We start from the raw sequence: 25,043 nt of genomic DNA, 5'->3' as shown, positions 1-25,043 counted from the left end.
GCACTCGTCCACTATGTACTCAAATATCCAAAAAGTCCCCCATGGAAAATTTTAGTTGTTTACACAGTACTATTCGAAGTAGTATCTCTAGTGCACAGTGCCTGTGGAGCTGTCATGGTTGTTCTGCACGTCCGTCCTACTGTACCTATCTACGTACAGTACCTACCTACCCTAATCTACCCTAATCTACTCCAATCTGTCTGATCTATCCTAATCTAATCTAAAACTGACATGTCCCAAGTCAAAATGAATGGAGGTGAATGGGCAGCCTCAATACAGGGAGCTGCCTTCACTCAAAGCTTCGTTTTGGCTGTGCGCGCACTGTGCATGTACAGGACATGTTTGGTATTGCTGCGTCATTACGGCGAGAGGTTGCCAGTGGACGCTCAACATGAGCTCGCACCGCCCTCTGGCGGGTAGGCGGTGAATCGCACCCGCCGGTCGGTCGCCGGTCGTCACCGTCCCGAGGCCAGATGTAGATTTTGGAATTGAGTTAGTCCCTCCTAGTGGTAAAATGTTGGTACCACTTTACATTACAGCGCGGTAATAACACCCTGGTAATATCTACATTATTACTAGGGAATTACCAACAAATTACTAGTAGTTACCAGGAGTAGTTACAATTTATAAACCCTGTAATAATCTACATAATTACTAGGAAATTACCAAGTAATTACTATTAGTTATCGGTAGTTATTACTGGTAGTTACCATATAGTTACCCCTAATCCCTATTTAACGTACAATTTGTTACCTAGAAACAGAGATTGTAGTTTCCATGTAATAATGTGTACACTGAGCTGGAAAATGCAACTTTACCTGTTTCTATGTAATTATATGGTTATTATCCTTCCTAACATCCTGATTAAGCTCATGGTTTATTATCTGGAAACATAGGTGGTAATTTCTATGTAATAACATGGAATCTGAGCTGGAAAATGCAACTTTACCTGTTTCTATGTAATATTTGGTTATACAGTATCTTTCTGAAAATCACAACCACCAGAGGTTCTTTGTTCACCCAATAACAGGTGCTCACTCCCAGCATCTCGAGAGAGCTTGGAGATCCTTCAAACAAGACGTCTACCACTACAGAGGCAACCTTACAGTGAAGACGCACAAGCAGAACCTCGCCTTCATTCAGTGGAATTATTGGTTGGGACAAAAACACTGCATGGGTGTCCTTGGTCGCCTCTTTAAAGACATTAGACACAAATATCACGTTTAATCGTGTGTGTGTGTGTATAGAGTGACCAGAAGCATCACTGACGTGTATTTTATTTTTTGGTGTGTTTACTATTAAAGTTCAAATAACTTTGTCATGTTTATTATTGGTTTGTAAATGGCTTGACATGCTTTCACCAATAATGTACAGTATCACCTACCAGCCTAGATTTCTTGTAATTACATACCTGCCATAACTTACAGGTAACAAACCATGACCTTAGTTTGATTTGATTAGATTTTAGGAAGGATATAACTGTAGAGGCCAAAGTACAGTTTATAGTGATTTACAGTTAACATGATTAGAATGTGTTAAAAATATAAATAATTTGATTTAAAATGTTCATATGATAGTTAAAAAGTTAAAAGCATACTAGAATTAATGTGTTTATTTCATTTGGTACATAATGGTAAAATAGAGTACTGTGCCAACGCAGTCTATATTCTGTTTGATGTTGATAACGTGCGGGCAGATCTTGAGAACTATGGAAGCAAACAGTTTTCTTACCTTCGTCTGTTGTCAATAGTAGTTAATTACAAGTGTATTATTAGCCAGCCCACATTCATTTTGTAAGTCAGTGGATTTATTTACTTTGAAACTGTGTAATAAAATGAAGATTTTTTACAACTTTTCTGAAGTGAACTTTTGTTGAACTGTTTTGCTGGGCTAGCAACAGACACTGCTTATGGAACAACTAGCCTACTTTATCTATATTGTTACAATAATTATATTATTAAACCGAAATGGGTAATATTGCATTTTCCAGCTCTGTTTCCATGTTATTACATACAAACTACCATCTGTATTTCCAGGTAACATGCCATGAGCTTAGTTGGGAATTTAGGAAAAATATAACCATATAATTACATAGAAACAGGCAAAGTTGCATTTTCCAGCTCTGATTCCACATTATTACATTGAAACTACAATCTCTGTTTCCAGGTAACAAATCACACCTTAAATATGGATTGGGGGGGTAACTATATGGTAACTACTACTAATAACTACCGATAACTAATGGTAATTGCTTAGTAATTTCCTAGTAATAATGTAGACATTGCAGGGTTTACCAGTGGGTAACTATGGTAACTACTACTAGTAACTACCGATTAGGGCTGTAACGATTAGTACATAATCGTCAAACCGCGATTATTTTTTCTGACCGCAAATTTTTTTTAAACCGCGGTTATGAAAAAAATGTTTAAAAAAAATAAAATAATAATAATTATATATATATATATATATATTTATAAAATAAAAATCTGTTGCAGAGTTAATATGGATAGCATATATATAGCAACCCTAGTTCAATGGAATTCTTCAACTTGTTGGCACTATACGTTCATAGCAACTAATGACAAGAGACACTGTATTAAAGAAGTAAAGAAGCACTGATGCATTGTCCACTTCATGTGCTATTTGTATACTCCAAATTTAATTTAATCTTAGTTTTTCAATGCTTTTTTTTATTTGAGGAGGATATATGTTCTATGTAAATGTTGTTAACAATTATGATATTAAAGAGCCGTGGTTTTAAACCACAGGTTTACTTCATAGGCTGAGTACTTGTGTTATTAGGCCCACATTATCTGGTAAAAATTAGTCAGAACTCAGAACCCACCCACCCTCACTCACTCACTCCCTATCTGTCTGTCTTTCTCTCTCTCTCTCTCTCTCTCTCTCTCTCACAAACACACACACTCTCACTCAAATCATGCGGACATGAGCATCAGTGCCAGGGCCGGCCCATGGCATAGGCGAAGTAGGCGGCCGCCTAGGATGCCAGATCCACAAAGGGCCCTAGTGGTGTGATGCGAGAACCCCCCCCCCGGTCAACAACTCTGACAATTATTGTAATAATCACAATTATTTTTCTAACAATTAATCGTTAAGCAAAATTCATAATCGTTACAGCCCTACTACCGATAACTAATGGTAATTTCCTAGAAATGATGTAGATACTACAGGGTTTATTAGTTGGTAACTACATGGTACCAGTAACTACTAGTAATTTGTTGGTAATTCCCTAGTAATAATGTAGATATTACCAGGGTATTACTATGTTATTACCGTGCTGTAATGTAAAGTGGTACCAAAATGTTCCTCTGACAAACAGAAAACGGTCTTTGATTATTAGTGTTTTTGAATATTAGCGTTTTGGTTTTCTATAATGTTTCCAATGCATGCAGGGGTTGCTGATATTTTAAATGAGCATAATGGTTATGTTGGAGCTCACCTCAGAGACCTCCAGCAGACTGCTGTTGCAGTCAGGCACGCTTTGTAAATCTGTAGAGGCTGAGCAGCAGGCTGGAGGGTGAGGGGTCACCAGCCCAGCGGCAGCACATTTGCAGGGAAGGGTGTAGAGGACAAAACAGCTGCCCTGATTGCTCGCTCATTGTTAGGCAAGTTTAGTTTATTGGTATAGCACATTTCAGCAACAAGGCAATTCAAAGTGCTTTACATGAGACATTAAAAGCATCAAGACAAAGTGCAACACATAAATGGTCATATAAAACTAAATGCAAAAAAGGACATTTAAAGGACAGGAAAAATAAAATCAGGAATACAAGTTACAGTGCAGTGTATGAATAAATAATTATTTGATTTAATAAAAAGCAGCAGCAAAAAGAAAAGTCTTCATACTTTTACTAATAAGCAGGTAAGTCAAGATCTTAATTGATTTGCCGTTTACCTCCAAGTTTGGAAATCTCTGTAAGAAATCCAGTGTCTTTGCAGTCACATTGAGTATCTGATTGTGATGTGAGGTGTCATGGCTCCTGGAGGTGTGCCCGGATATATAGCCCAGGTGACCCCTCACCCAGGCTCGGGGTGGTAAAAGGACAGCCCCTCGGCCCCGAGCCTGGGGGGGAGAGAGGACAATAACAACTATCCCAAACGACCCAGATTACAAGCGGATCTGGGCCATATATGGGCCGGAACTAAGACACAAGGGCCAGATCTGGCCTATATATGGCCCAGATCCGCTTGCTGTCTGGGGATGGAGAAGAAGATGTGAGGTGTGATGTGGTGGGCAGGCTGTAATCATGCGTGTGGCAGCAACCCCCGCAGAAGATGGCAGCACCCAGCTATCCTCCCAGTCCAGCCCCAGAACATCGTAAGCACAGCGTTCAGTAATGCTCTGGCAGTGACACTCTGTCCTTACATGAATCCTCTTCTTGTCCTCACTTCAACTCCCGTCGGTCTGCTAGAATATGAATTAAATGGTGACACAGAGGGTACGAGGTAGCGCCGATTGGGTTTCAGAGTATACATTTAGCGAGTGATCTCTGTACGCGCTGCTCTGAGTGTAAGGAGCAGCGGCTGAGAAACCTGCCATTACCTCACCTCATCACCACCAGCCCCAGGGCATTCACAGGCCAGTCAGAGCCTGGCTGCAAGAAGAGAGTGTACTTAACTCAGCTGGCTGCATCGGATATAGACTCTAGCTGGCTGGGGAAATTTAAGTGAGATAAATTGCTAAGCAATTAGTTTATCCTCTCTAAGTAAAAAGTAACAGACGTATGTGTCATGCTTGTAGGGCGCAATCCTCAGCAGGGCTGAGCCTCGCGAGGGGGCATGACCTCCAGGACACCCTGATATCAGGATGGACATGACCTCCAGGGCACGCTGATATCAGGATGGACATGATGACCTCCAGGGCGCACTGATATCAGGATGGACATGACCTCCAGGGCACACTGATATCAGGATGGACATGACCTCCAGGGCACACTGATATCAGGATGGACATGACCTCCAGGGCGCACTGATATCAGGATGGACATGACCTCCAGGGCACACTGATATCAGGATGGACATGACCTCCAGGGCACACTGATATCAGGATGGACATGACCTCCAGGGCGCACTGATATCAGGATGGACTTGACCTCCAGGGCGCACTGATATCAGGATGGGCATGACCTCCAGGGCGCACTGATATCCGATATTGAAATTGGAATGTATCATCATCATATCCCCTATGTTGTGTCAATTGAGCACTTGTACGTTTGCCGTTTTGATATAAATGCATTTACCTTTGCCTTACCTGCTTGTGTTCTACTGTTCCGTTACTGTCGATATTATTATTGTTTGTAGGCTAAATCTGTTTTGAAATACCGCCCCTCCCAAGCGGGGGCAGAGCATATAATCCAGTTTTGCGTCATGCCGATCTAACTGATGAAGATGTCGCCTTAAGCCACCCATTATGATTGTTTTTAATGTTCCTGAAGGTAATATCAGATGGTTTTTATGTGCATGTATGAGGAAGGCCTCTTTCTCATATATAGTTTCAACACTGTGCGTCATGCACGCACCCCAAAAGAGACAACTTGGCTCACTGGGCAGAGATTGCTGTCCTTGATCACTTGCACGTTTGGGCAAGTCAAGTCAAACTTTTTTTATAAAGCACATTTAAAAACAACCGTGGTTGACCAAAGTTTTGTACAGTGGGCTCAAACAATAAAATACAATATAATAAATGGCATATAATAAATAGCAAATAACAAGACAGGGACATAAACTGGGGTGCTAAGCTCATGTAATGAAGGCCACTGAGAAAAGGTGAGTTTTCAGGAGAGACTTAAAGGCATCTAAAGTCTAGGCAGTTCTAATATGGAGTGGTAGACTATTCCACAGTTTGGGGCCAGCTACTGCAAAAGCTCGGTTATCTCTGGTTTTGAGCCTGGATTTTGGGACATCCAGGAGCAACAGATTTCTTGACCGGAGTCCTCTAGATGGGCTGTGGACATGAAGGAGTTCAGCTAGATACAGAGAAGCCAAGCCGTTCAAAGCCTTAAAAACAACAAAATCTTAAAATCAAACCTGAAGCGGACAGCAAGCCAATGCAAGGAAGATAGCACAGGTGTGATGTGGTCATGCTTTCTTTTTCCAGTCCGAAGGTATGCAGCAGCATTCTGCACTAGTTCCAAACGCCAGAGTGAGGACTGGTCTATACCTATGTACAAAGAGTTGCAATAGTCAAGCCTAGAGGTTATAAAAGCATGTCTTTAGGAGGGAGATAGGCCTTGACCTTGGCTATGAGCCTTAACTGAAAAAAGGCAGCTTTAATAACAGATAATTTGTTTCTCAAATTTGAGCAATGTCAAAAGTAAAACCAAGGCTTTTTACAGCAGAAGTCATCCAAGAGAACAGGATGTTCAAACATAATGACCTCCGTCAACTGAATAAGAACAGCTTTCTCCAGCACAGAAAAGGCAATTTGGAGATAGGCCTAAAATGAATGATTGAGAACAGAGCCTGCCTTGCCTTCTTGGTGAGAGGCTGGACTACAGCATGCTTGAAAAAAGCTGGAACACATCCTGATATAAGACAGGTGTTTATCAAAACAAGAATAAATGAACCCATGTACATGAACACATTAGGAGTCAAATGCCATTGGAAATCAGTGCACACAGCTCCATCAAGAGATCAGCGGGGATTTTTTCACCCATCGTAATTAGACATATTTTGAAAGACAAATAGGCTGCTTGCTGCTGAAGTCATATTCACTTTTGGACTTCTGATTTTTAACCCTTTATTCGCCAGAAGAAACACAAGGAACATTTTGGCAACCTATAGCAACAAGAGCTGTGGAGTTATTTCTACACGGTTCTCATGACGCTGAATCTACATGGTTCTCATGCCGTTGCCAAACTCTGCACTGCACAGCAAGGGTCCACTCTCCAAAGTGTTTTCTATGTTTGGTCTCTTTGCTCTAGTAGGCTGTACTGCCCTGCATTGCCTAATATTTTATGATATTCTAACATAACCAGCGAACATTACAACAACATTCAGAATGAGACCTAGACTAGCCTATTGACTGCAGAGGTAGAGACCTGAGTTTCCCAGAGGCATCGTAGCGCTATCATCGTAAGCTATGGCATTCATCATAGCGCTACGATGCCTCTGGGAAACTCAACCCTGTATCTTCCTAAGATACTCAACAGTCAGGGCAGATGTTTCGTTTTTACTTGATTTCTTATCTGTATCTTTATTGTGTTTTATCTTCCATCTTATTTTCCTGCTTTTTGTTTATTTGATGTGTATTTTTATGTGAAGCACTCCGTGCATGTACTGTATATTCTCTGTTGTGAAGCACTTTGAGCTGCATTTACTTGTATCAAAGGTGCTATACAAATATATTATTATTATTAATAATAATAATATATTATTATTATTATTATTATTATTACATTATAGTCATTTAGCAGACACTTTTATCCAAAGCGACCTACAATGATTGCATCTAAAGCAGGAAAGGTCAGTGTACTACTACTTGCCAGAACTCACAAGTGCATCTCCTTTCTAAAACAAGTGACTAAGAGCATAATCTAGTGCTGAAGGCAAAGTGAAGAGTAGCAAACTAAAAATACAATAGGTGCGGGAGGATCCTGGGGTACAAGTATGTATGAGTATAGAAACTATAGACTGGTAATGGCTGGTAATGGCTGGCTGAGGGCCTCTATAACATAATGTGTCAGTAGTGCAGAGTGAAGGAGTTCTAAACAAGTCTAGAACCTGTAGGCTCATGGGTGTACTGTACCATAGCATTGATGTGGAAAACTAATGCCTGTGTTGACTACAGCAGCTAAGCTGTACGGTAGAGCCTTGTGAATATGGTCCTCGCCACTAGACTTTCTCTACCAGCTACCTTTCTCACTGAGAGACATATTCCCCATAGTTGTTATATTTAGGAACATCCCTGCATTAATTTTTCATAGTATTTACTGTTATTGACGACTCTTTCATCCATTATTGAGTGGAGGGAGAGCATTGTGATCTGCCTGTTATTAATGCATGCGTTGTTTCTTCTGGGGTGTGCAGGTATGGGCTGTTTGAGGAGCGGCTGGCCCTCCTGGAGGAGGTGGAGGGTGGCTTTGATCAGTTCACACGCAGCTACTGGACCTTCGGCGTGCAGCGGCAGCCTGACAACAGCCTGTTCTTTAAAGAGTGGGCTCCGGCTGCAGAGGCCCTCTTCCTCACCGGAGACTTCAGTAAGTAACACCGTCTATTCCAGGGGTTCCCAACCTTTCTGCCCCAGAGCCCCCCTAACTTGGAATCCCCCCCCCAAAAAAATCTCTGTGAACGTCCAGTCTGTGTGTGTTCATATGTGTGCAAATTCCATCAGGTGTAGGTTAGGGTACAATGAAGCGCTTCGCTAGTGTAGCAGTAATATTCATGTTGACACGATTCATAGTCTCACGTTACTTTGTTGAATTTATATGGTATTGTAGTGCTGTAAATACAAGGCTTTTTGGCCCTTCATCAGATATAATCATGTATTTTGTTATAACTGCTGTGTGACATGTCAATAAAATGATTCTTTGACAAATATTTGTCTAGCTAATATTAAGTCCTCAAATTGTCTGGGGCCTGGCGCCCCCCCTGCGATCGTTGGCGCCCCCCTAAGTGGGGCCCGGACCCCAGGTTGGGAAACCCTGGTCTATTCTATTCCTCTCCTCAGCTGCTCTGAACAGCATTACAACTCTCTCTTTGTCCGAAAATGTGTCTTTGGCATATCTAGAGGACAGCCAGTATTACAGATTAATACTGCACTGCTTAATTACCTTTCATCTTTATGGTATATTAGTGCAATATATAATATAAGTAAGGTAAATTACTGAACTCTGAAGGAAAAGGAGAGTTGTTTAGTAAATACTGAAAAGGAAACATGAACTCTGAACATCTGAAAAGGAAAGATGCTGTGATTGCCGGTTTCCCTTCTTGTGGTGAATAGTATGTTAATCAGCCACCGTCATTTACTACTTAATTGGGAGAATGATGTCTAGTTGTATACAGAAGCACACTAACCTCTCTTCCCTGACTTTATGAAGCAGATTTTTGTTCTTTTTTCTTTTACCTTTATTTTACCAGCATAGTCCCTTGAGATCAATGATCTATTTTACAGGGAAGACCTGGCCAAAAATAGCAGCATAAAAAGTCACAGACACAAACAACAATAAACAACAAGGAAACACAAAACAAAGAGTCTCTGATGAAGGCCAAAGCCGAAACGCGTTAGTGTGTTTGTTTTTAAGATCCACATGGATAAGACACCCTAATAAAGGCTTTTTAATTCTATTGGAAGAGTGCCTTGCCGCCTTTTTGAACCTTGCATTTTGAAACCCTGACAAAGAGCACCTTCCAGACCTTACTGCCGACAACCAAGCAGCACTCCTTTCTCCTGCCATTACAAAAGAAATGCATTTAAAATGTCAGAATGTACAATGAAAATGCCTACAGTATATTGACAAGTACCAACCAAATCATTTATCATTGTACTTATAGAGTAAGAGCTTTAAAAGCAGGCAGAGATCAATTCTATGCTTTAAAAGCAGGCAGAGACCAATTAGTTTTCCAATTATGAGGAGCAGTTCAGTCCTTGCACTTGGCACAGACAACAGAATCACACCTTGCGATCTCAGACTATGATAATCAACAGATCTTTTCCCAGAGAGCAGATAAACAAACAGGCTAATGTAGTTTTCATAGCCAGGCTTTAAACGCATGTTTTTGTATTTTGGAGCTGAGTAGGTAAAGTACATGCTGGTGTAGAAGTCTGGGCTCAGCCTGGTGCTCCCCTGTTTGCCCACTGTTCCAGAGAGCAGGCTAGAGTCAGTCCCATTCACTGGTCCAGAGAGCAGGCTAGAGTCAGTCCCATTCACTGGTCCAGAGAGCAGGCTAGAGTCAGCCCCATTCACATGTCCTGAGAGCAGGCTAGAGTAAGTCCCATTCACTGGTCCTGAGAGCAGGCTAGAGTCAGCCCCATTCACTGGTCCTGAGAGCAGGCTAGAGTCAGCCCCATTCACTGGTCCTGAGAGCAGGCTAGAGTCAGCCCCATTCACTGGTCCAGAGAGCAGGCTAGAGTCAGCCCCATTCACTGGTCCTGAGAGCAGGCTAGAGTCAGCCCCATTCACTGGTCCTGAGAGCAGGCTAGAGTCAGCCCCATTCACTGGTCCAGAGAGCAGGCTAGAGTCAGTCCCATTCACTGGTCCTGAGAGCAGGCTAGAGTCAGTCCCATTCACTGGTCCTGAGAGCAGGCTAGAGTCAGCTCTATTCCAGACACCAGTCATTTATTCACTGGATTTCATTCACTAATGTAGGTGTTTTTCAATCTAGCATTCATTTCACATTTCCTATAATCATATTCCTTCTCATTAGCAAAAAATATGTTTTGAATACGTTTTGAATTCCACTAATAGACAAACATACTGTAGGCATTCAATAAAAAAAAAAGAAATTAAGAAAACTAATATTCAGGGTTCAGTTTTGTGGCCCAATGAAACTACTTAACTGGGTAATTCAAGGCATTTAATCAGACCCCATAAACAAGTAGAGAGTCTTCACACAAACCCCCAGTAAGAGCAGAGATGGTCTTCACACAAACCCCCAGTAAGAGCAGAGAGATGGTCTTCACACAAACCCCCAGTAAGAGCAGAGATGGTCTTCACACAAACCCCCAGTAAGAGCAGAGAGATGGTCTTCACACAAACCCCAGTAAGAGCAGAGAGATGGTCTTCACACAAACCCCAGTAAGAGCAGAGAGATGGTCTTCACACAAACCCCAGTAAGAGCAGAGAGATGGTCTTCACACAAACCCCAGTAAGAGCAGAGATACTTTAGTACAATACTTTAGTACAATACTTTAGTACAATACTTCAGTACAATACTTTAGTACAATACTTTAGTACAATACTTCAGTACAATACTTTAGTACAATAATTCAGTACAATACTTTAGTACAATACTTTAGTACAATACTTCAGTACAATACTTTAGTACAATACTTAATGGGAGCTATAATCCAGTGTGGATATCCTTCTCTCTTCGATTCATAGTTTTTATCCTGCACCGGGCCGAAAGGTTAGACGTGGACACAGCTATTCTACCGTATGCATACAGTCTTCATCCATACGTTACTTCAACTACGCCTTCACTGTGAATCTTCCTCTCCTCCACTTTCTAATGATCTGCCCAGGACCCTGGGTAGTGGCTCAATCCCAACATTCAGTTCTGCCAGAGATTACATTTTGACATGGCTCAGTCTTATTATTTGATTTCAATTTCATAGCAAATGTGGAAACAGCCCAGCACCCCTAGTCATGAATACGGTGCAGGTTGGATGTGATGTACAGCCTCCCTCAGTCTTTATGCAAAGGGGAATAAACAAATTTAGGACAATATGATGGAGGGAAAAGGCAGCAGATGTGCTGCTCAGCCCCTTCTGTCTCCACTGTTAGAGTCATCTCACCTCCGGAAATTGTTTTCTACAAACCTACAGTAGAAGCCAACAGTCAAGGATGAGTCAAGGTTGATCATGTCACAGTGCACAGATATAACCCAGTACATACAAGCCAAGGCAAGGCAAGTTTATTTGTAGCATATTTCATATTTTCAAGGCAATTCAAAGTGCAAGACAAAATGCAAGAAACACATTATGAAAGGACATTTAAAACAAAATGCAATAAAAAGCAGCAGCAAAAATAAAAGAATTGATTTAAAAGAACTGAGAGTTGCAGCAGACCTGCAGTTTTCTGGAAGTTTGCCAGACGATCTGAGAGGTCTCGATGGTTCATAATGTAGCAGCAAATCTGAAATAAATTTTGCCCCTAAACCATTCAGTGCCTTATAAACCATCAGCAGTATTTTAAAGTAAATTCTTTGACAGACAGGAAGCCAGTGTAAAGACCTCAGAACTGGAGTGATGTGATCCACTTTCTTAGTCTTAGCGAGGACTCGAGCAGCAGCGTTCTGAATCACCTGCAGCTGTCTGATCGATTTTTAGAGAGACCTGTAAACACACCGTTACAGTCGAGTCGAGTCTACTGAAGATAAACGCATGTTTTTCCAGATCCTGCTGAGACCTGAATCCTGTTATCCTTGATATATTATTCAGATGATAGTAGGCTGACTTTGTAATTGTCTTAATGTGACTGTCGAAATTCAGGTCCGAGTCCATGACTACACCAAGATTTTTGGCTTAATTTGTGGTTTTTAGCATTACTGATTGAAGCATACTAATCTCCACCCCAGTTCCAGACCAGTGTACTGTATACTACAATGCATACTAACCTACAACCAAGTAATTCAATGATTTCCACTGACTACTGTTCAGCTAGCAGATCATGGAGGTTTGACAGGCTGCTGTTGAGCACCATGCGGCTTAATATGAGGACTAGCAGAGAGTGTGCTTTAACAGAGCTTCATAAAGGCATCTGTAGGCCTACAGTACACTGCTATGAGAGGATATGTCATCTGTAGGCCTACATACTGCTACAGTATGAGAGGATAAGTCATTTGTAGGCCTACATACTGCTACAGTATGAGAGGATAAGTCATCTGTAGGCCTACATACTGCTACAGTATGAGAGGATAAGTCATCTGTAGGCCTACGTACTGCTACAGTGTGAGAGGATGAGACATTTGTAGGCCTACAGACCGCTATGAGAGGTTGTTATGAAGGTACCATGAGTGTTAAGGCATCTGTAGGCCTACATACTGCTATGAGAGGGTAAGTCATCTGTAGGTCGTACAGACTGCTATGAGAGGTTATTATGTAGGTAGGGTATGACATGGAATCTGTAATGTAGTGTTTTAATATGTAAATGCATGTTTTCATCGTATTGTACGAATGCATGTTTTATTGCATCATTTTTATCGTATTGTTGTATGTATATGGGACTGGAGATGGAAATGAGCAAAAGCTATAATCTAGTACAATGCATCTTCTCTCTAAGGAGACTAATGTATTTGTATGTTGTCCCTGAAATAAACTTCTAAATAAAATAAATAATAAATAGGTGTCATGGGTGTTAAGTCATCTGTAGGCCTACATACTGCTATGAGAGGTTGATATGTACACCAGGTATTATGAGTGTTAAGGCATCTGTAGGCCTATAGACTGCTATGAGAGGCAGGCTATGTAGGTATCAGAGTGGAGAGAACAAGGGCAAGAGAACATGTAAAGAGGCTTTGGAGGAGAGACAGAAAGCACATGCAAAGCTGATATAGAATAGAAAATAAAGTAATGGATGAGTAGAACGTTAAGATTGAGATTAAGACTAGGAACCAGGGTGGTCTATGTTAGCCCTCTTTGCCATTTCAACGTATCCTTGTTATTTCCTATTATAGATGGCTGGAATAACTTCTCTCACCCTTACACCAAGAGAGACTTTGGCAAATGGGAATTGACTCTGCCACCCAAAGAGGACAAGTCCCCAGCTGTGCAACACAACTCCAAGATCAAGGTAGTGTATGGTATTATATATTGTACTGTACTCTCGTGGCAGTCTGCTATGGCTGTGTGAATAGCCCCTCCTAGTCTGGGGTTATTCAAGTTCATCTTAAAGTTCATCTTATCTTATCCTCGCTGTCAGACTGTATGTGAGAGAGGTAGAGACTGTCTCTGAGAGAGAGAGAGAGAGAGAGAGAGAGAGAGAGAGGGAGAGAGAGAGGGGGGGAGAGAGAGGGAGAGAGAGAGGGGGGGAGAGGGAGAGAGAGGGGGAGAGAGAGAGGGGAGGGAGGGAGAGAGGGAGAGAGAGAGAGGGGGAGAGAGAGGGAGGGAGAGAGAGAGAGAGAGAGAGAGAGAGAGAGAGAGGGAGAGAGAGAGGTAGAGACTGTCTCTGAGAGAGAGAGAGAGAGAGAGAGAGAGAGAGAGGGAGAGAGAGAGGGGGGGAGAGAGAGGGAGAGAGAGAGGGGGGGAGAGGGAGAGAGAGGGAGAGAGAGAGAGGGGAGGGGGAGAGAGGGAGAGAGAGAGAGGGGGAGAGAGAGGGAGGGAGAGGGAGAGAGAGAGGGGGGAGAGGGAGGGAGAGAGGGAGAGAGAGAGGGGGGGAGAGAGAGGGAGAGAGAGGGAGAGAGAGAGAGATAGGGGGAGGGGGAGAGGGAGAGAGAGAGAGAGGAAGAGGAGAGAGAGAGAGGGAGAGAGAGAGGGAGAGGAGAGAGAGGGAGAGAGAGAGGGAGAGGAGAGAGAGAGAGAGAGAGAGAGAGGGAGAGAGGGAGAGGAGAGAGAGGGGGGGAGAGGGAGGGAGAGAGAGAGAAAGAGAGAGAGGGAGAGAGAGAGAGGGAGAGAGAGAGAGGGAGAGAGAGAGAGCCCTGCTGTTGAGCATCATAGACAGACCTGGCTCCCTAGCAAAGACAGGCTAGGCACTCACTGCACTTTTGAACCTCCTGCCAATTATATGAACATATTAGAAACATACTGTATATTCCATAGATCATACAAATATTGACTCCCATATCTGTGAAATAGATAGATAGATAGACAGACAGACGGACGGACGGACGGACGGACGGACGGACGGACGGACGGACGGACGGACGGACGGACGGATGGACGGATGGATGGATGGATGGATGGATTGATGGATGGAGACTGAGAGATTGAGAGAGAGAGACTGACTAGACTGTGACAGAGAGAGAGAGAGAGAGAGAGAGAGAGAGATAGAAGCTGTCTGTGCATGGTGATGATCGTTCAGCGGAGCTGCGTCTCTGGACCCCTGCATTGCAGCCTCTAACACTGTGCATGCAGGGGGAAGGATCACTCCAGTTAGTGGAGCCCAGTTTAATTGGTTAAAAGTCTCTCCTCAGTATGAATGCCGCCCAACTGCGCCATGGGATCACCGGCTTGGCAGTGGCTTAGCTGGCTGAAGCGCTGTTTGTTTTAGGTCGTCATGTGCTTCGGTAAGTCAGAGGACCTGAGTTGTGGAAGCCGTCCGGACTAGGGTTGCAAATTTCAAGGAATTTCATGAATAGATAACTGTTAACCTTAACAAACGATAGTCGATTAATTTATAAGAACGTCCCGCGCTGGACTGCGCTTTGCTCATTTTTTTGTCTTCTTCCGCTGTGTCGTTGAAATTTCCCAGCATCCCAATTAGCCTTCGCTACATGGCGTGGCGCCCTCATGTGCAGTCAGACCTTAAATCATGATCACATTTCACACAACTCCCGTTGATAACGTTTGTTCCAAGAGTTCTGTTCCATTAACAAGCAATTAATCGAGTAACCAAATCTTACTCGAGTAAATTCTTATCGGCAATTAATCGATAGTCAATTAACTATTAACATCCCTAGTACGGACGAGCGACGGTGGTACTAGGTGTTAGGATATGGAGCCATGGAAATTTGACATTCCCGATGGAGCTGCAACATGGCCTCTCCCATGTCAGGCTGGCACCTTCCAGACATTACCCAGCTGCCCCGGGACACAGCACACTCCACTGTGAGCAGAAAGGATCGGTGCTATTAGTTCTACTAAATAATTAATCAGGGTTAAATGCAAAAGAAGAACCACCATAATCCATTGTCTACCCACTGACACACCGCAGATGAGAAATAATCTGGAAACCTGATGCCAGGAGAGGGGTGGATGGCAGGGTGGCGTCGCGCTCTCTCTGGGAGGGGGGCAGTGGCTGGTACATCGCGCCCCTCCGGACAACCAACCAGGATCGGTTGTCGGCGCAGGTGGGTCTGAGGAGGATGAGCAGCAGATTGAGAGGCCGGCCCCTTGGCCTCGGATCCTGGGAACGTGCACCTCAGCGTGGGCTGCGCTTCGGAGTTCGCTCCACAGAATCTCCCTCTGTGAATGTCCCCTCTGGGGATTAACATAACAATAGCAATTCTTGTTAAAGCGGAGTAAATGTCTCGTGATCGCCGTGATTCCATTGTTTTGGAGGAGGTTTCCATATCAGCCATAGAGCCAAGGCCAAGACCTCACACTAGTACTGGAGATACATTTTCACACATTCCCACTTCATAGTGCCAGTCAGTCATTTATATCTCTGCTGGTCTCTCTCTCGCTCTCTCTTTCTTTCTTTCTCCTCTCTCTCTCTCTCTCTTTCTTTCTTTCTCTCTCTCTCTCTCTCTCTCTCTCTCTCTCGCTCTCTTTCTCTCTCTCTCTCTCTCTCTCTGCGATCTGTCTGTCTCTGTCCACCTCTTTCTCTGTCTGTCTGTCTGTCTGTCTGTCTGTCTGTCTGTCTGTCTGTCTCTCTCTCTCTCTCTCTCTCTCTCTCTCTCTCTCTCTGTGTAATGCCAGTCATTATGTCCTGAGGACCACTTCTCTCTCTTCACCTCTCCTTGTCCTTCCAGATTCCAGATTCTTCTATTCGTCACATGTACAATAATACAGTCACAGTGAAATGTTACTGCCGGCTCCAAGATTATGCTACAGATAAACTCTAATACTCAATTCCAAATTCCAAATTCCAAATTTACAAGTTACAAATTACTATTTACAAAATTACAATTTTACTAATTAACACAAATTACACAATAGGTACCCCTTCTATTAGTATAGAATCAGCTGTGATTGGATAGATACAGTAAGGACCTGGATGGATTATGTACTTATGTGAGTTATGTACTTCTATAGCTATAATAAATCATATCCTGGCAGGGGGGGGTGGAGAAGACAGTCATTCTGGAGCCAGATGGCTTGTGGGAAGAAGCTCTTCCTGAGCGTCTGTGCTCGCCATGTGAGTGCGGTATCTCTTCCCTGACTAGCAGAGAGAACAGTCCATTTCCTAGGTGGCTGGGGTCTTTCAGGATCCTGTTGACCTTGGTCTTGCATCTTCTGGTGTAGATGTCCTCGAGGTGGGGGAGTGGGCCCCCCAAGGTACGTTCAGCTGACCGTATCACTCTCTATAGGGCCTTGTGATCCTGAAAGCTGCTGTTCCCGTACCAGGTGGTGATATTCCCAGTCAGGATGCTCTCGATCGTGGATGAGTAGAAGCTCCGTCAGATCTGGTGGGACGCTCTGACGCTCCTCAGTTGTCTGAGGTGGTTCAGTCTCTGATGTGCTTAACTCACCACAGCGTCTAATGTGTGTTGACCATGTCAGGTTCTTGATGATCTGGACGCCAACGTACTTGAAGTTGTCCAGTCTCTTTACAGGGGTCCTGTTGATGATTAGAGGGGTGTAGTTCCTCTCCTGCTTCCTCCCAAAGTTCACCACCATCTCCTTTGTCTTGCTGACGTTCAGATGGAGGTTGGTTTCCTGACACCACTGGGTCAGGAGTCTCACCTCCTCCAGGTAGGCCCTCTCGTGATTGTTGGTGATCAGGCCTATCACTGCTGTGTCTTCAGAAAACTTGACGCTGGCATTGGAGTAGAAGGTGGTTGTACAGTCGTGCGTGTACAAAGAGTACAATACGGGGGACAGCACACAGCCCTTGGGGCCCCCGTGTTGAGCGTGAGGGGGTATGAAGTGTAGTTGCCTACCTTCACCACCCGGGGTCTGACAGGAAGTCCAGGATCCACTTGCAGAGTGCGTCCTTTTGCTCCAGGACCCTGAGCTTGGTGTTGAGTCTGGGTGAGGTTATAGAGTTGAAAGCTGAACTGTAGTCAATGATCAGCAGTCTCACATAACCCGACACGTTCCCCTTGCTCTTGTCTTGGTGGGATAGGGTGGTGTGGAGTATTTGAGTTATTGCATCTTCTGTGGGTCTGTTGGGTTTGTATGCGAACTGTAGAGGGTCTAGGGTGCAGGGTAGTGAGGAGCAGATGTGGTCCTTGACCAGCTTCTCAAACACTTCATCACCACGGAGGTGAGAGCTACAGGGCGGTAGTCATTGATGCAGGCTGGTTTTGGCCTCTTCGGTACAGGGATGATGGCGGACATCTTGGAGCATGTGGGGACGATGGAGTGGGTCAAGGGCAGGTTAAAGTGTGACGCACTTCAGGGGGGCGCAGGCCTGCTGTCCTCAGGTGGTCTGGCCGTAATGAGAGGGGCCCTGCGGGGGGCATTCCGGGGGGGGGGGGGGTCAGGTGTGTCACAGGCAGGTGGCATTGGTCGTTGCCCCTCCACTGTGTTCTAATGTGTCTGCTCATTTACACAGGAGACTGAGGGAGGCGGGCAGCAGTGCTCTCAAACTGTAGGAAGCACGCCTGGATCGATTTTTCCCCAAGGCTCGAACGCTGGCTCTCCCTTTTCTTCTGTGACTGAAGGCAGAAAAACAACTTGCCAATTATTATGTCCAAACCATTTATTCCATCTCTTTTTTTCCAACTCTGAATTGAACGTAAAATGGATGTTAAAGAGACCGGCTTTTTTGCATTGATGACATATTTTGGGGACTTTTTCCTAAATTGCTTCCTGGCTCAGGCCTACATCACAGATGGACTGCCTCCATTGGAGAACTGGTCAGACCTCACAAAACATGAAGAGATCTGAAAGATGTAAGAGATAATGAAGTCTGAGCCGGGTGCTGCGCTGTTTAAATGATCGACGCGGAGGTAGTGAATTGCCCGAGGCGCAGCCTCCACCAAGGTCATTTAAACAGCAACACCCAGAGTTCATTATCCCACTTATACAGCGGCCTTTCAACAGGAAAAATAATACCGAAATAAAATGAATCTATTGCTCATAATATGAGCTTTGACAAGTTGATAATTCATGGTTAGTTTCCATAGCATAGTCATTTCCATAGCAATCAGTAACTTTTATAAATCTAACGCTATGACATCATCACTCTCCTAGACCAAACAAACCGTGTCAATTCTAACGCTAAGACGTCATCACTCTCCTAGACCAAACAAACCCTGTCAAATCTAACGTTATGACGTCATAACTCTCCTAGACCAAACAAACCCTGTCAAATCTAACGCTATGATGTCATCACTATCCTAGACCAAACAAACCCTTGCACATCTGATCGCAGCACACATATCTGATGTGGGAAAACATTATTGATTTGGGGAAAATGAGGTGTCTGGCTATCATAAACAGTTTGTTGGCAATTAGATTTGACAACTGGACAATTGCTATGTTGCACAGCAAATATGCAGTAGCCTACACTTCGCTCATGGCTAGCTACAGTAGCATTGTTTGGGTTGCTAGATCATATCTTGAATTGCAAATTGATTCAGAACAGCAATGAGTTGCTGGGTGTATACATACCGGATGTTCAGCCAATCACAATTGAGTGTTCACACAAGCCGTTGTGTGTGCGTGTGTGTGTATATATATATATATATATATATATATATATATATATATATATATATATATATATACATCCACTCTTCCAAGGTGGGGGAAGTGCCCTGGAGCTACATGCGTCCTTGACATTCACACACAGCCAAGTCCAGCGTTCTGTTGCGTCCACTGGGGCATTTCACAAGCTGACTGAAGGATGAGAGAGAGGCATGGTTGGTCACCAGAGGTCTCCGTGAAAGCAGTGGGGTGCTTTGTCTGGAGTTTGGCTGTCTGAATGGATGATGAGGGGGATGAGGATGGGGGGATGATGTCCCAGGACACATGTGCAGGCTAAAGCCGTGTTCACACCGGGCGCAAATTTTTCCTGCGGCTCGGCAAGTTTACATAGAAAGTCAATACAATTCGCGTGAACTGCGCGGCACGGGCGGGATTCACCCCGCGAAGGCCAGGATTCGCCGCGCGGCGACATTCGCAAAAGTTAAAATTTTTAAACTTTCTGCGGCGGATTCGCGCGGCGACCCATTGATCCCGAGATTGGGCGAACTGCGCGCCGCAAATTTTCTCGCCGCGCCCGGTGTGAACACAGCATAACAGCCATCAGGATCGCAAGCCACCCTGCCCCTCCGCTGGCCTGGCTTCTCTCCACCGGCACAGTGAGAAAGCCGCCAACGGTCACATCGAGTCCGGGATATTATCTTTGTGCAGTCGTGAGATATAGGGTTTACATTCCTCTTCTCTCCTACTTTCACCCCTGCTCAGCTTTCCTACTTGTCAGTTCCTCCGGTCTTTCCTGAATTTCTCCACAGAGCATCAGGCTTTTGTTGTGGAATCAGCCGTTCCCAAGAGTAAACAATTTAGCACAGTACTGGACTCGTTGTTGTCCATAATAAAAAGTAAATTATACAATTGTAATAATAAATAATAATATTAAAAAGTAATTAAGATTGTTAAAAGACACCCGACCAAAACACAGGCAAAAATGCACCTACAGTACAGTATACAGTACTATGAAAGACCTGCTGAATTCTGAAAGTAATTCTTGAAAGGGATGGGAGAGAGAGGGAGGGGAGAGAGGGATGGGAGAGAGAGGGATGGGAGAGGAGGGATGGGAGAGAGGGAGGGGAGAGAGGGATGGGAGAGAGAGGGATGGGAGAGAGGGATGGGAGAGAGGGAGGGGAGAGAGAGGGAGGGGAGAGAGAGGGATGGGAGAGAGAGGGATGGGAGAGAGACGGAGGGGAGAGAGAGGGATGGGAGAGAGGGATGGGAGAGGAGGGAGCAGTGCTGATAGGAGAGAGGGATGGGAGAGAGGGGGAGGGGAGGGAGAGAGGGATGGGAGAGAGAGGGAGGGGAGAGAGAGGGATGGGAGAGAGAGGGATGGGAGAGAGACGGAGGGGAGAGAGAGGGATGGGAGAGAGGGATGGGAGAGGAGGGAGCAGTGCTGATAGGAGAGAGGGATGGGAGAGAGGGAGAGGAGGGAGAGAGGGATGGGAGAGAGAGGGATGGGAGAGAGGGAGGGGAGAGAGGGATGGGAGGGAGAGGGAGGGGAGAGAGGGATGGGAGAGGAGGGATGAGAGAGGAGTGAGCAGTGTTGATGGGAGAGGGATGATTTTGATGGTCAACTGACAGTGAAGAATGTGTAGTTGAAGGACCATTTTCTATCCTGTAGATGTATTGAAAAGGAGCCTCAACCACACATTCACACATAGTCCCGCACACATGTAGATACAGTTCACACACACACACACACACACACACACACACACACACACACACACACACACACACACACACACACACACACACACTATAACTGATTTGAGGTGATTTACTTTATTCATAAAATGTCCTTGACAGAATGCATGATTAATTAAGAGCACAGAGAGGTCTGTTCTTTCAGCTGAGACTGACGGAGTACTATACTGCATGCTCATCTTCTCTGGCTTCCAGGTGAATGTTGAAGTAACTGTCTCATTCCCTAGACCATGGGTTCCCAAACTCCATCAATGTGGGCCTCCCCTCTGAAAACAGTGACACACCTGCGCCCCCCCAACCCCCTAATTTGTCCATTTAGCAAGGCAGCGTTAGCTAGCCCATAACATTGCACAGCTAAGTGAGCTCGGTGGCAGCTGCTGCTAGTTAACGTTATGACATTTTCACACAATACATTCATGCCTGCGGGGGGAGGCTCTCTCTGCACTATCCACAAACTTAGTATACATCTCTCCCATTATTTATTTAGATCTTCTGACCTTTAAAATCACGTTTCATTCATAAAAACCATAGAAAATTCAAAAACAAAAAGCATTATTTTCCTTTCTTTTTTTTTCTTCTTTTTTTTCTAACCATCCCTCCACGCCTCCCCTGAATGTCTTTGGGGCCCCCCAGGGGAGGCGCGCATCACAGTTTGGGAATGCCTGCCCTAGAGGGTCCGCCCAGATAGCAAGCGGATCTGGGCCATATATGGGCCGGAACTAAGCCACAAGGGCCAGATCTGGCCTGTATATGGCCCAGATCCGCTTGCTATCTGGGCGGGAGGCTCTGGTGAGACAAAGGGATCACACTTTCTGTCTGCCCGGTCTGTCAACACCAAGGGCCTGGATTTGTTCACATCGCACTGGGCGGATGCAGCTCGGAAATTGTTAACGTTTTTAGCCAATCACATTGCATTGGGCGCGTGAAGCCTCTAGCTGCATTGGGCAGGTACAGCCTGTTTACGTTTTTATCTTGGAAGAATGGACGCTGAAGATCAAGCTCAAACTGTTCAAACAGTACTGTCTGAATTGTCATTTTGTGACGTTGGCGATCAGCTTGTAGGCCTTTCTAGTAAATCAAATCAAATCAATTCAAAGCTTTATTTGTATAGCGCATTTCATACACAGAGGTAATACAATGCGCTTTACAGAGAACAAGGGAGGTGGGCATACGACCCACCCCTACATATTCCAGAGGAAAGCAGGCGTTGTGGGGTGAGATGTATCTGGAGATAGCCCTTGTTTTCTTCCCCAGCAGTTAGGATGACTCATCTTTGACCACAGCCCTTGTTTCCTTCCCCAGCAGTTACTGTAGGATGACTCATTTTTGACTACACTACTGTAACCGCTTATCTTTTACATTTGACATTGCATTTAAACAAAAGTACCCCTGTCCTACTCTGGATAATTGTTCAAAGCCAAAAGTCTGCTGTGTCTGTTGTCCCCAAACTTAGTCTACTGTAAGTTATGACGTCCTCCCTGTGTCTGTCCACTCTGCCTGTCCTCTGCAGCGCGGCACGCACGTGTCCACGTCCTCGTCCTTCCTGTGTGTCTTTGTTCAGCGCGCCCTCTGCTAACGCCTCTCATCTGTCTCGTGTCCCAGGTGGTGGTCCACACCAAGGCGGGGGAGCGGCTGTATAGGATCTCACCTTGGGCGAAGTACGTGACCCAGCCTGAGAAGGCTGTCATCTACGACTGGGTGCACTGGGACCCTCTGCAGCCGTACCAGGTACACAGTTAAACATCTGAGTGCCCACCCATCACCGTTCTGTCGTCTGTCTCTTGTTGTGTTGTGTATTGCTCTTTCGTTCTATGTTATGTTGTGCCGTGAGCTATTAGATACATTGAATTTCCCCAAGGGGATTAATAATCTATCTATCTATCTATCTATCTATCTATCTATCTATCTATCTATCTATCTATCTATCTATCTATCTATCTATCTATCTATCTATCTGTCTGTCTGTCTGTCTGTCTGTCTGTCTGTCTGTCTGTCTGTCTGTCTGTCTGTCTGTCTGTCTGTCTGTCTGTCTAGCAATACTATCATTAGTGCAGGGAGTGGTTTGGAGGAGGAACTGCAGTGAATGTGTCCCCATCCTGCCTACAGTATAACCCTACAGTAGCCCTAACCCTAACCTCTGACCCTAACCCTACAGTAACCCTGACCCTAACCTCTGACCCTAACCCCGCCGGCAAGGATATGATGCAGTCAGGGCTGTTGTCCATTGGCGTTTGGTGCTGATCTTTAGCTTGAGTGTTCAGTATCACAGCAGTCCTCCATGTCCTCGGTGGAGAGCACGTACTGTAGTCAAAACGAGAAGAGGGAGGGGGGGGGGGGGTGAGCAATAACACCCAGTACTGCTGTGGACGGTCTCACTAAGTGGACCATCTCACTGACTGGATGGTCTCACTAACTGGACAGTCTCACTGACTGGACCGTCTCACTGACTGGACTGTCTCACTAACTGGATGGTCTCACAAATTGGGCCGTCTCACCGACTGGACCGGTCTCACTAACTGGACGGTCTCACTAACTGGACCGTTCTCACTAACTGGACCGTTCTCACTAACTGAACCGTCTCACTAACTGGACCGTCTCACTAACTGGACGGTCTCACTAACTGGACTGGTCTCACTAACTGGACCGTCTCACTAACTGGACCATCTCACTAACTGGACCGTCTCACTAACTGGACGGTCTCACTAACTGGACCGTCTCACTAACTGGACCGGTCTCACTAACTAGACTTTGTGTGCTTGGAATCCTAAACGCAGCTCTTAATTTTACCTCTCGTGTTCTCCAGCATGTCCACCCTCGCCCCAAGAAGCCAAGGAGCTTGAGAATATACGAATCTCACGTGGGCATTGCTTCACCTGAGGGCAAGATTGCATCTTACGCCAACTTCACCACCAACGTGCTGCCTCGAATAAAAGACCTGGGTAAGTGCACAGCTCTCAGAATCATTATCCATAACCATGGGCAAACACACACGACAATCTTACTCTGAAAATGTAATTTAATGTAATTTATTGCTTTATAAATGTTCTTAGCCGGTAGACAAACATACTCCAGGAGCTTGCTTGATCACCTTGTTGAGAGGGGTCAGGAAATAATTTTTACAGCTCACTTATCTGGCCCCCGGGTGATTACTGTTTTTTGCTTCCCTCTGGAATATGTAGGGGTGGGTCGTATGCCCACCTCCCTTGTTCTCTGTAAAGTGCATTGTGTTGCCTCTGGGTATGAAATGTGCTATACAAATAAAGCTTTGATTGATTGATTGATTTATTGATTGATTGATCACACCCGCAGCTGTGAAGTTAGCTTACAGTTTTATCGTCCATAAGTGGAAGTGGAATTGTACTATTTTTCTCTTCCTCGAATGGAAATTGAGATGTGCTGCCGTTTTTGGTAATCTTTTGGTAACGAGCAAATCTGCGCCTATGAACGACTGAGGAAAACAAGCCGGGAGTGGCGAGGTCAGTGCGCTACATCGCTGCTGTCTCCCAGCCAGCTGCAGTCCTCAACCCCGCTGACCCTCCGCCTCGCTCTGCCACCGTACCTTAGATCAGACACCCTCCAGGGGACCCTCAGTGACAGCCCTGTCACATTCTCTCTGCACGAAGCCAGCTCTGCAAGTCAACATCCTGTTTACCGGCCTCGGTCAGCAGCTGAAGTGGTCATTACGGCCAGGGTAGGGTGGTCGGGGGGGGCTCTGTGCCCATAAATCAAAACGCAGGAAGGGGGGTCTGGGTTTCTAAGCTTCACGTTCATTTGGTGCTTGACATTGGGCTGATAGGGCAATTAATCCTAATGAAAGCCCAGTCTGCTAGCTGACTCCTGCATCACTCTCGCACAGCTAGTTGGAGCGCTGTCCGGTGTATGTGTGGGATGCGTTGTGATGCTAGTCTAAATATCAGACATTAGGTGATGCATTGTGATGCTAGTCCAAATATCAGACATTAGGTGATGCGTTGTGATGCTAGTCCAAATATCAGACATTAGGTGATGCGTTGTGATGCTAGTCCAAATATCAGACATTAGGTGATGCGTTGTGATGCTAGTCCAAATATCAGACATTAGGTGATGCTTTGTGATGCTAGTCCAAATATCAGACATTAGGTGATGCGTTGTG

General features: G+C 44.9%; 1 protein-coding gene across 1 annotated transcript in view; it reads left to right on the top strand.

The window, feature by feature from the left end:
• Positions 1–25,043, top strand: part of gbe1b (glucan (1,4-alpha-), branching enzyme 1b) — a 119,775-nt gene that overhangs the window by 5,781 nt on the left and 88,951 nt on the right. Inside the window, exons 2-5 of the mRNA XM_084446998.1 lie at positions 8,050–8,219; positions 13,357–13,472; positions 22,514–22,639; positions 23,715–23,850. Coding sequence (XP_084303124.1) covers positions 8,050–8,219; positions 13,357–13,472; positions 22,514–22,639; positions 23,715–23,850 — 548 coding nt within the window. The remainder of the gene's footprint in view (positions 1–8,049; positions 8,220–13,356; positions 13,473–22,513; positions 22,640–23,714; positions 23,851–25,043) is intronic.

The sequence above is a fragment of the Borostomias antarcticus genome (genome assembly GCF_949987555.1).
Source record: "Borostomias antarcticus genome assembly, chromosome: 1".
Lineage (NCBI taxonomy): Eukaryota > Metazoa > Chordata > Actinopteri > Stomiiformes > Stomiidae > Borostomias > Borostomias antarcticus.
The sequence above is the reverse complement of the archived record's forward strand: the minus strand, read 5'-3'. Positions and strand labels throughout refer to the sequence as shown.